Genomic DNA, 10933 nt, shown 5'->3' on the forward strand with positions numbered 1-10933 from the left:
TATCCGGCATGGGGTGGGAATGGCACACTTATCCGGCATGGGGTGGGAATGGCACGCTTATCCGTCATCAGGTGGGAATGGCACGCTTATCCGGCACGGGGTGGGAATGACACGCTTATATGGCACAGGGTGGGAATGACACGCTTATCTGGCATGGGGTGGGAATGGCACACTTATCCAGCATGGGGTGGGAATGGCACGCTTATCCGGCATGGGGTGGGAATGGCACGCTTATCCGTCATCAGGTGGGAATGGCACGCTTATGCGGCATGGGGTGGGAATGGCACGCTTATCCGGCATGGGGTGGGAATGGCACACTTATCCGGCATGGGGTGGGAATGGCACGCTTATCCGGCATGGGGTGGGAATATCATGCTTATCCGGCACAGGGCTGGAATGGCATGCTTATCCTGGCATGGAGTGGGAATGGCACGCTTATCCGTCATCAGGTGGGAAAGGCATGCTTATGCGGCATGGGGTGGGAATGGCACGCTTATCCGGCATGGGGTGGGAATGGCACACTTATCCGGCATGGGAATGGCATGCTTATCCGGCATGGGGTGGGAATGGCACGCTTATCCGGCATGGGGAGGTAATGGCACGCTTATCCGGCATGGGGTGGGAATATCATGCTTATCCGGCACAGGGCTGGAATGGCACGCTTATCCGGCACGGAGTGGGAATGGCACGCTTATCCGTCATCAGGTGGGAATGGCACGCTTATGCGGCATGGGGTGGGAATGGCACGCTTATCCGGCATGGGGTGGGAATGACACACTTATCCGGCATGGGGTGGGAATGGCACGCTTATCCGGCATGGGGTGGTAAGGGCACGCTTATCCGGCATGGGGAGGTAATGGCACGTTTATCCGGCAGGGGGTGGGAGTGGCACACTTATCTGGCTCGGAGTGGGAATGGCATGCTTATCTGGCATGGGGCGAGAAAGGCACGCTTATCCAGCACGGGGTGGGAATGGCACTCTTATCCGGTACGGAGTGGGAATGGCACGCTTATCCGGCCGGAGGTGGGAATGGCACGCTTATCCGGCACGGGATGGGAATGGCACGCTTATCCGGCACGGGGTGAGAATGGCACGCTTATCCGGCATGGGGTGGGAATGGCACGCTTTTCCGGCACAGGGTGGGAATGGCACGCTTATACGGCACAGGGTGGGAATGGCACGCTTATCCGGCACGGGGTGGGAATGACACGCTTATCTGGCATGGGGTGGGAATGGCACGCTTATCTGGCACGGGGTGGGAGTGGCACGCATATCCGGCAGGGGGTGGGAATGGCACGCATATCCGGCAGGGGGTGGGAATGACACGCATATCCGGCAGGGGGTGGGAATGGCACGCTTATCCGGCACGGGGTGGGAGTGGCATGCTTATCTGGCATGGGGTGGGAATGGCACGCTTGTCCGGTACGGAGTGGGAATGGCACGCTTATCCGGCACGGGGTGGGAGTGGCACGCTTATCCGGTACGGGGTGGGAATGACACGCTTATCCGGCCGGAGGTGGGAATGGCACGCTTATCCGGCACGGGATGGGAATGGCACGCTTATCCGGCACGGGGTGGGAATGGCACGCTTATATGGCATGGGGTGGGAATGGCATGCTTATCCGGCACGGGGTGGGAGTGGCATGCTTATCCGGCACGGGGTGGGAGTTGCACACTTATCCGACACGGGGTGGGAGTGGTACACTTATCTGGCACGGGGTGGGAGTGGCACGCTTATCTGGCACGGGGTGGGAGTGGCACGCTTATCTAGCACGGGGTGGGAGTGGCATGCATATCTGGCAGGGGGTGGGAATGGCATGCATATAAGGCAGGGGGTGGGAATGGCACGCTTATCTGGCACGGGGTGGGAGTGGCATGCTTATCTGGCACGGGGTGGGAATGGCACGTTTATCCGGTACGGAGTGGGAATGGCACGCTTATCCGGCCGGAGGTGGGAATGGCACGCTTATCCGGCACGGGATGGGAATGGCACGCTTATCCGGCACGGGGTGGGAATGGCACGCTTATCCGGCATGGGGTGGGAATGGCATGCTTTTCCGGTACTGGATGGGAATGGCACGCTTATCCGGCACGGGGTGGGAATGGCACACTTATATGGCACAGGGTGGGAATATAAAATGTGGGATTCACCGCGCTCAGGGTTTGGGCAGCTCCAGTTAAAGGGATAATTATATATGGTAAATAAGGAGCGCACTGGATATGTTATACGAGTGACACCTGTAAAAAAGGGATTTTTGGTTAAAACGTAATGTTTACACTCCTTTTGGAGTATTTTAGAGAGTCCCTGGTGACCTAACTTTCCCTACCTTACCGGCTGAGCCAGCGGGACAGCTCGGCGGCTGTCGGATGTTATGTGTCGCGGCTCCGTGTCACGCCGGATTTCGCAGCTCCCGATGTCAGTTTCGCCGGCGTCCCGGCACTGTCTCTTGATGCTGCAGTTGGTAATGCTGGTGGGGATAGACGGTCGGGTATATTCTCTCCGCTCCAACGCGTTTCATGCCGCACGGGCACTTTTTCAAGGATGCGGTGTGTTTGGAAAGAATCTTCTTTTATTGATAAAACTTTATTGATTGCACAGGAAGTGTCAAAAAGGAAGTAAAATTTTCTTGGTGGGAATCACATGTATTCCATTTATTCGGTGTCACTCGAATTTAGTATGAAGTTAATTTGATTTTAGTTAGGGGTTTATTATTCTAAAAAGGCATTCAGTGAAACATCTATGTTCAGTCCACATGGATGGAGGGTTTTTAATTCGAAGATCCATTTTGTTTCATGTTTTAGGAGATCTTTCACGATATCTCCACCTCTCCAGTTCTGATTGATTTTTTGTATTAAAATGAAGTTCAGTCCAGTGGGATCTTTATTGTGGTTCTCTAAAAAATGATTAGAAACGCTGTGTGTGGTCAAGCCTCTTCTGATGTTATAAATATGTTCTGCTATTCTTATTTTGGCTTTTCTTTTTGTTTGGCCAATATATTGAAGTTTACATGGGCATTCTAATAAATATATAACACCCTCAGTTTCACAACTCAAATGGTTTTTTATTTTTTATTCTTTTTTTGTGATATTTGATTTGAAAGTTTTTATTGCTTTGGTGCTTGATGAATTTAATTTGCAGCCTTTGCAGTTGCAACAATGATGGAAGCCTCCATTTTTATTGTTGGTTCTTGTGTTTTCTGTTGGAATGAAGCTGGAGGTGATCTCTTGTTTTAAATTTCTAGCTTTTTTATATATTATTTTTGGCTTGTCTGGGATGATGGTTTTGAGCGTCTCATCCAGTCGGAGTACGTGCCAGTGTTTTTTTAACATGTTTTCCAAGTGTTTTGAGTTGCTATTAAATTGTGTAATGAAAGCAGTGGTTTGGAACTTTGAGGTGTCTTTTTTGTCTTTATATTTCAGTAGATCTTCTCTTTTTGCTTCAGTGATGGTGTTTAATTGTACAGTAGCTGCAGTTGTTTATTGTCGTATCCTTTTTCTTCAAAGTTTTTTAGCATTTCTTGACTTTGTTGTTGGAAAGTTTCTTTTTCAGAACAATTTCGCCTTAGTCTGCGAAATTGTCCTCCAGGTATGTTGCTTATCCATTTGGTGTGATGGTTGCTTGAAGAATGTAGAGTGTTATTTCCTGATACTTCTTTTATATGGGTTCTTGTATTGATGGTGTTATTTTTTATGTATATTTCCAGATCTAAATAAATTATTTCTTGCTTACTTTGTACTGTGGTGAATTCCAGATTTAAATTATTCGAATTGATGTATATGATGAACTTCTTCAGGTCTTCTTCGTTTCCAGCTCAGATGAACAGCACATCATCGATGTATCGATGCCATGTAATCAGATGTTCTTTATAGATGTTGTTATTCCATATATGGTGTAAGGACTCCCGGGCTCATGGGTGCATGTCGGGACCTAGCGCTCGTATCCGCCTTGAGAAAGGCAGTGTTTACAGCATTTGCACAGTCCCGGGAGAACTTCAGTTCGCGGATCACACAGTAAGGCCACAAAAGCAAGGTACAAAACGCACCTTTATTTCATATTAACAGTGCATGAAAACCATAACCACACCACTAACACTACACAATACAGGTAGCCTACAATATACACAGCACACACTAACTATATCAGAACCACACAAAGGTGAACACCTCCCCTTCCCTTCCACAGACAATAGTCACCTTGGGCAATCTCTGAGCTGAGGCTGGTGGGGCCTTGGTGAGGGGGGAATGCAGAACCCCAGCGGAGGTACGGGCTCCACTGAGCCAGGGCCGATGCCCGCTGCCGGTCCTGCAGGTGATGAATCCCAGCCGCTTGGCCTGTGGGTGCCGTCGGGGTGCTGGCACGCTGGATGCAACCGCTGGCTGTGGTATGGGGTCCACTGCGCCAGGGCCGACTGCCCACTGCTGGTCCTGCAGGTGATGAATCCCAGCCGCTTGGCCTGTGGGTGCCGTCGGGGTGCTGGCACGCTGGATGCAACCGCTGGCTGTGGTATGGGGTCCACTGCGCCAGGGCCGACTGCCCACTGCTGATGTTCTGGTGGGGTCTGGAGGGAACTCAGCTTCCTCCCCTGGGATCCTGCCTCGCCGGGTCAGGGATCCTGGATGGATGCAGAAAGTTGAACCCAGAGCTGTTGTTTCAGCCCATTTTATCCTTGAGTTCTGCGACCGGATTGGTTGTTGCTTGAAGCCTGAGATGTAAATGCCCCTGAGTCCTGTGTAGGGATTGGCTGCTGCTGTAGCCCTGCCAACTTGCTGTTCTCTGGGACTCTCTGGCCCCCTGCTGGTCTGGTGCCGGCCAGTCTATAACAAGTCCCCGGGGAGAACAAAAGGCCAGGAACCATTGCTGATAAGGGGGCGGCCCAGGTGTGAAGTCAAAACAGACCCTGTTGTTGGTTGTGAAGTCTCAGCCTATTCAGCTTGCTGATGCTTCCTGTGAGGGGGATGAGATAGGGGGGTGTCGGCTGTCCGCATTAGCCAACAAGATATTACACACATGCAATAAACCATACATTACTGTGATAGAGACATATCAGGCTCAGGAGTATATGCCCTGATGGGCGCAATACTTATAAACACGCGGTACTATTTCCCATCGCAGGCAGACATCTGGTATGTAATAAAGTCCTGTCCTAGTACTATAGAACACACAGTCCTGTGGAAGGCTCTATTAGTGTGAGAGGCACGGCTCCCATGAGATGGCAGGCAGGGAATTGTATTGGAAAAATGTTGTTAATTCAGGTAAGAGAGTGTCTGGGTCTCTGGGCTATATTTAGGAATCTTGGGGTGCCTACCCCCTCATGATCCAGGTGGGGGTGCCCAGAGGGTGGATCATGACATATGGTCATCTTCCCATTTCGCGACAAATAGATTCGCATAACTGGGGGCTAGGGGGGTCCCCATAGCGGTCCCACAGAGCTGTCATCTGTGGGACCGCTAAAAATAATTATGCGATAATATGAAATCGATGTTGGTCATCAAAAAGTTTATTTGTTCATTATTGAGGGTAGTTTGTTCTGAAAGGTAATATCTAGTGTGGTCACATCCTTTGTCATGATGGATTGATGTGTATAATGACTTTACGTCAGCTGTGCACAGAATATATGTGTCTTTCCACTGTATTGTCTCCAGTATCTTCAGTATGCTTGTTGTGTCTTGAATATAGCTCTTCTGTTGTGACACTAGATCTTGTAGGAAACTATCCGTATATTTGGAAAGGTTTGCTGATAAAGATTGGATTCCCGAAATTATTGGTCTTCCGGGGGGGTTTTCAGTGTTTTTATGAATCTTCGGCAGGAAGTAAAAGGTCGGTATCTTTGGATTTTTTTGTATAAGAAAGTTGAATTCTTTTTGAAAAAAGCTAGAAATTTAAAACAAGAGATCACCTCCAGCTTCATTCCAACAGAAAACACAAGAACCAACAATAAAAATGGAGGCTTCCATCATTGTTGCAACTGCAAAGGCTGCAAATTAAATTCATCAAGCACCAAAGCAATAAAAACTTTCAAATCAAATATCACAAAAAAAGAATATAAAATAAAAAACCATTTGAGTTGTGAAACTGAGGGTGTTATATATTTATTAGAATGCCCATGTAAACTTCAATATATTGGCCAAACAAAAAGAAAAGCCAAAATAAGAATAGCAGAACATATTTATAACATCAGAAGAGGCTTGACCACACACAGCGTTTCTAATCATTTTTTAGAGAACCACAATAAAGATCCCACTGGACTGAACTTCATTTTAATACAAAAAATCAATCAGAACTGGAGAGGTGGAGATATCGTGAAAGATCTCCTAAAACATGAAACAAAATGGATCTTCGAATTAAAAACCCTCCATCCATGTGGACTGAACATAGATGTTTCACTGAATGCCTTTTTAGAATAATAAACCCCTAACTAAAATCAAATTAACTTCATACTAAATTCGAGTGACACCGAATAAATGGAATACATGTGATTCCCACCAAAAAATTTTTACTTCCTTTTTGACACTTCCTGTGCAATCAATAAAGTTTTATCAATAAAAGAAGATTCTTTCCAAACACACCGCATCCTTGAAAAAGTGCCCGTGCGGCATGAAACGCGTTGGAGCGGAGAGAATATACCCGACCGTCTATCCCCACCAGCATTACCAACTGCAGCATCAAGAGACAGTGCCGGGACGCCGGCGAAACTGACATCGGGAGCTGCGAAATCCGGCGTGACACGGAGCCGCGACACATAACATCCGACAGCCGCCGAGCTGTCCCGCTGGCTCAGCCGGTAAGGTAGGGAAAGTTAGGTCACCAGGGACTCTCTAAAATACTCCAAAAGGAGTGGAAACATTACGTTTTAACCAAAAATCCCTTTTTTACAGGTGTCACTCGTATAACATATCCAGTGCGCTCCTTATTTACCATATACAGGGTGGGAATGGCACACTTATCCGGCACGGGGTGGGAATGGCACGCTTATATGGCACAGGGTGGGAATGGCACGCTTATCCGGCATGGGGTGGGAATGGCACGCTTATCCGGCACGGGGTGGGAATGGCACGCTTATACGGCATGGGGTGGGAATGGCACACTTATACGGCATGGGGTGGGAATGGCACGCTTATCCGGCATGGGGTGGGAGTGGCATGCTTATCCGGCACGGGGTGGGAGTGGCACACTTATCCGGCACGGGGTGGGAGTAGTACACTTATCTGGCACGGGGTGGGAGTGGCACGCTTATCTGGCACGGGGTGGGAGTGGCACGCTTATCTGGCACGGGGTGGGAGTGGCACGCATATCCGGCAGGGGGTGGGAATGGCACACTTATATGGCAGGGGGTGGGAATGGCACGCTTATCCGGCACGGGGTGGGAGTGGCATGCTTATCTGGCACGGGGTGGGAGTGGCACGCTTATCCGGCACGGGGTGGGAATTGCATGCTTATCCGGCACGGGGTGGGGGGTGGGAATGGCACGCTTATCCGGCACGGGGTGGGAGTGGCACGCTTATCTGGCATGGGGTGGGAATGGCACGCTTATCCGGCATGGGGTGGGAATTGCATGCTTATCCGGCACGGGGTGGGGGGTGGGAATGGCACGCTTATCCGGCACGGGGTGAGAGTGGCACGCTTATCTGGCACGGGGTGGGAATGGCACGCTTATCTGGCACGGGGTGGGAGTGGCACGCTTATCTGGCACGGGCTGGGAGTGGCACGCTTATCTGGCACGGGGTGGGAGTGGCACGCATATCCGGCACGGGGTGGGAATTGCACGCTTATCCGGCACGGGGTGGGGGGTGGGAGTGGCACGCTTGGTGCAGTCATGCCCTCATTCTATTCTCCCATTCTGTCCACCTCCCATCTAACATTGGCAGCTTCTGCAGGGGCCACAATGTTGACAAATCCATATAGATGTACGTGGTCACAGAGAAGCGTTATATGACATATGATCTAATTCAGCATGGATCTCCCTAGACAACACCACGCTGCTCTGCAGGTGGGGCAGATGTAACAGGTGCAGAGAGTTAGATTTGGGTGGGGTGTGTTAGAGTTAGCAGCCAGTATTTACCCTGCACAGCAACAAAGTAACTCCCCCAATGTAACTCTCTCTGCACCTGTTACATCTGCCCCATCTGCAGTGCAGGTGGTTTTTCCCATTCGAGTTAGATCCATGCTGAAGCAGGCGTCATGTGCCGGGGCATCTCGCTGACTCTTCTCCTTCTCCCACCAGGCCTTTCTGAAGCAGTACCTGCGGCCCGGACCCCCCAGTCAGTATTGTGTTTCCCCCACATCTCAGTGGACATTGGTCAGCGAGGAGTCAGTCACAAGAACTCTTCACTCCAACCTGACATTCTGCCTCCGCAGCTCAGACACTCAGCTTGTGGTGAGTGTGAGTGGGATTCCCAGTGTGACACTAAGTGAGTCCTTCATCCCACCCAACTCTCATCGCTTCATTGTGAGATCATATCCTCAGCCGCTGGACATATCCAACATCTCTCCAGCCTGAACTTCCCTGATATAGATGTAATATACTGACGTTCCCAAATCTGCTCCAACCAGATATCGCAGGGACTTCATGACTTGGCACCTCCAGCAGCCTGGCATTCTCCTGGATCTCCTTCTGCCTGGCACGCCCTGCTCCCGGATCTCCCGCTGCCTAGCACACTCCCGGATCTACTGCTGCCTGGCACGCCCTGCTCCCGGATCTCCCGCTGCCTGGCATTCTCCTGGATCTCCTTCTGCCTGGCACGCCCTGCTCACGGATCTCCCGCTGCCTAGCACACTCCCGGATCTACTGCTGCCTGGCACGCCCTGCTCCCGGATCTCCCGCTGCCTGGCACGCCCTGCTCCTGGATCTCCCGCTGCCTGGCACGCGCTGCTCCCGGATCTCCCGCTGCCTGGCACGCGCTGCTCCCGGATCTCCCGCTGCCTGGCACGCCCTGCTCCTGGATCTCCCACTGCCTGGCACGCCCTGCTCCTGGATCTCCCGCTGCCTGGCACGCCCTGCTCCTGGATCTCCCGCTGCCTGGCACACCCTGCTCCCGGATCTCCTGCTGCCTGGCACGTGCTGCTCCCAGATCTCCTGCTGCCTGGCACACTCCTGGATCTCCCGCTGCCTGGCACACTCCCAGATCTCCCGCTGCCTGGCATGCCCTGCTCCCGGATCTCCCGCTGCCTGGCACACTCCCAGATCTCCCGCTGCCTGGCACGCCCTGCTCCCGGATCTCCCGCTGCCTGGCACACTCCCAGATCTCCCGCTGCCTGGCACGCCCTGCTCCCGGATCTCCCTGCTCCTGGACCTCCCACTGCCTGGCACGCGCTGCTACCAGATCTCCCGCTGCCTGGGACACTCCCAGATCTCCTGCTGCCTGGCATTCTCCCGGATCTCCCGCTGCCTGGCACACTCCCAGATCTCCCGCTGAATGGCACGCCCTGTTCCAGGATCTCCTGCTGCCCGGCACACTACCAGATCTCCCGCTGCCTGGCACGCCCTGCTCCCGGATCTCCCTGCTCCTGGACCTCCCACTGCCTGGCACGCGCTGCTACCGGATCTCCCGCTGCCTGGCACACTCCCAGATCTCCTGCTGCCTGGCATTCTCCTGGATCTCCCGCTGCCTGGCACACTACCATTCCTCTCGCTGCCTGGCACACTCCCAGATCTCCCGCTGCCTGGCACGCCCTGTTCCAGGATCTCCTGCTGCCCGGCACACTACCATTCCTCTGGCTGCCTGGCACGCTCCTGGAACATCACCTGGACCTGAGATCACATATAATGTGCACCCAGGTTCCCAGCACATACCTATTACATTGTATTCCTTATAATACTGTATGTTAATTGTGAACATATATAACTCATATATACTTTGTACATATATACAGCCATGACTTGTATAACATGTATTCAGCTCCACATGTTCTGTAATAATCTCCTATACTTGATGGTATTACGGTCACCAGCTGGGCCCAAGAAATGGCGCTGCAATATCAGTATGTCAGATACAATTTGCACCATCGTCATTATTCCCTTTTATTAATATTTATTATTTTAAATACAAAAAGCAACTTTCAGTAACCATGACTGCTGGTAAATGTAGTGCTCCAGTCAAATTTTGCGGGTCACCGCAAGAGTCTCATGCATGCTCCTATCACTTCTGATGAAATGTTGCACCACCAAATTTATTGTGTGGGCAAAACATGGCACGTGCTGGAAATTGCCCATGTGTAATGCCGTTGTCTGACACCATAAATCCCCAGGACACTTTTTCTGATGTCCCTGTACTTCTCGGTTATTGCCTGCATAGTGAAGTGGAATCTAGACAGGATTTGGTACACAATACCTCCATCCACTGTGTAAATCCCACTCCACTGATGGCGGACACCGGACGCACGTCTAACACCAACATAGCTGTCAAAGCCGCAGTTATCCGCTTTGCCATAGGATGACCGCTGTCGTATTTCATCCTCATGGAAAACGACTGTTGGACGGTCAACTGCTTAGTGAAAGAGGTAGCGGTCTTACGACTTCCCCTCTGGGATGATGACTGACTCCCAGCAGCAGCGGTAGTAATGCGTAGCGCTGCAGGATCCTCCAGAGGAATCTCGGATAGAAGAGGAGTCAGTCATGCTGGTGACATGTCCTGCAGGACTCCCCCCTATCCGGATCGCGGAGGAATTTGATGAGGAGGGAGTTGCTGTTGTGCTTTTCAGGCGCTTGGTTCCAAAAGGAGGACCAAGGGATTTAGTTGTCCCTGGACTGCTAGCCGCACTTCCTGAACTAAACCCTGATTTATGAAGGGTCTTCAGGTGACGTATAAGGGAGGATGTCCCTAGGTGGGCAAGATCCTTACCCCTGCTTATTGGAGCTTTACATAAGCTACATATGGCAATACATTTGTTGTCCGGATTCGGGTTAAAAAAAAAATTCCAGACGTAGAGGTGGA

General features: G+C 51.4%; 1 protein-coding gene across 1 annotated transcript in view; it reads left to right on the forward strand.

Moving 5' to 3' along the window:
* Positions 1–8784, forward strand: part of VANGL1 (VANGL planar cell polarity protein 1) — a 53526-nt gene extending 44742 nt beyond the window's left edge. Inside the window, exon 7 of the mRNA XM_083170916.1 lies at positions 8224–8784. Coding sequence (XP_083027042.1) covers positions 8224–8499 — 276 coding nt within the window. The 3' untranslated portion in view covers positions 8500–8784. The remainder of the gene's footprint in view (positions 1–8223) is intronic.
* Positions 8785–10933: the final 2149 nt, after the last annotated feature.

Source organism: Crinia signifera, chromosome 2 (genome assembly GCF_055691185.1).
Source record: "Crinia signifera chromosome 2, ASM5569118v1, whole genome shotgun sequence".
In the NCBI taxonomy this organism is placed as follows: Eukaryota; Metazoa; Chordata; class Amphibia; order Anura; family Myobatrachidae; genus Crinia; species Crinia signifera.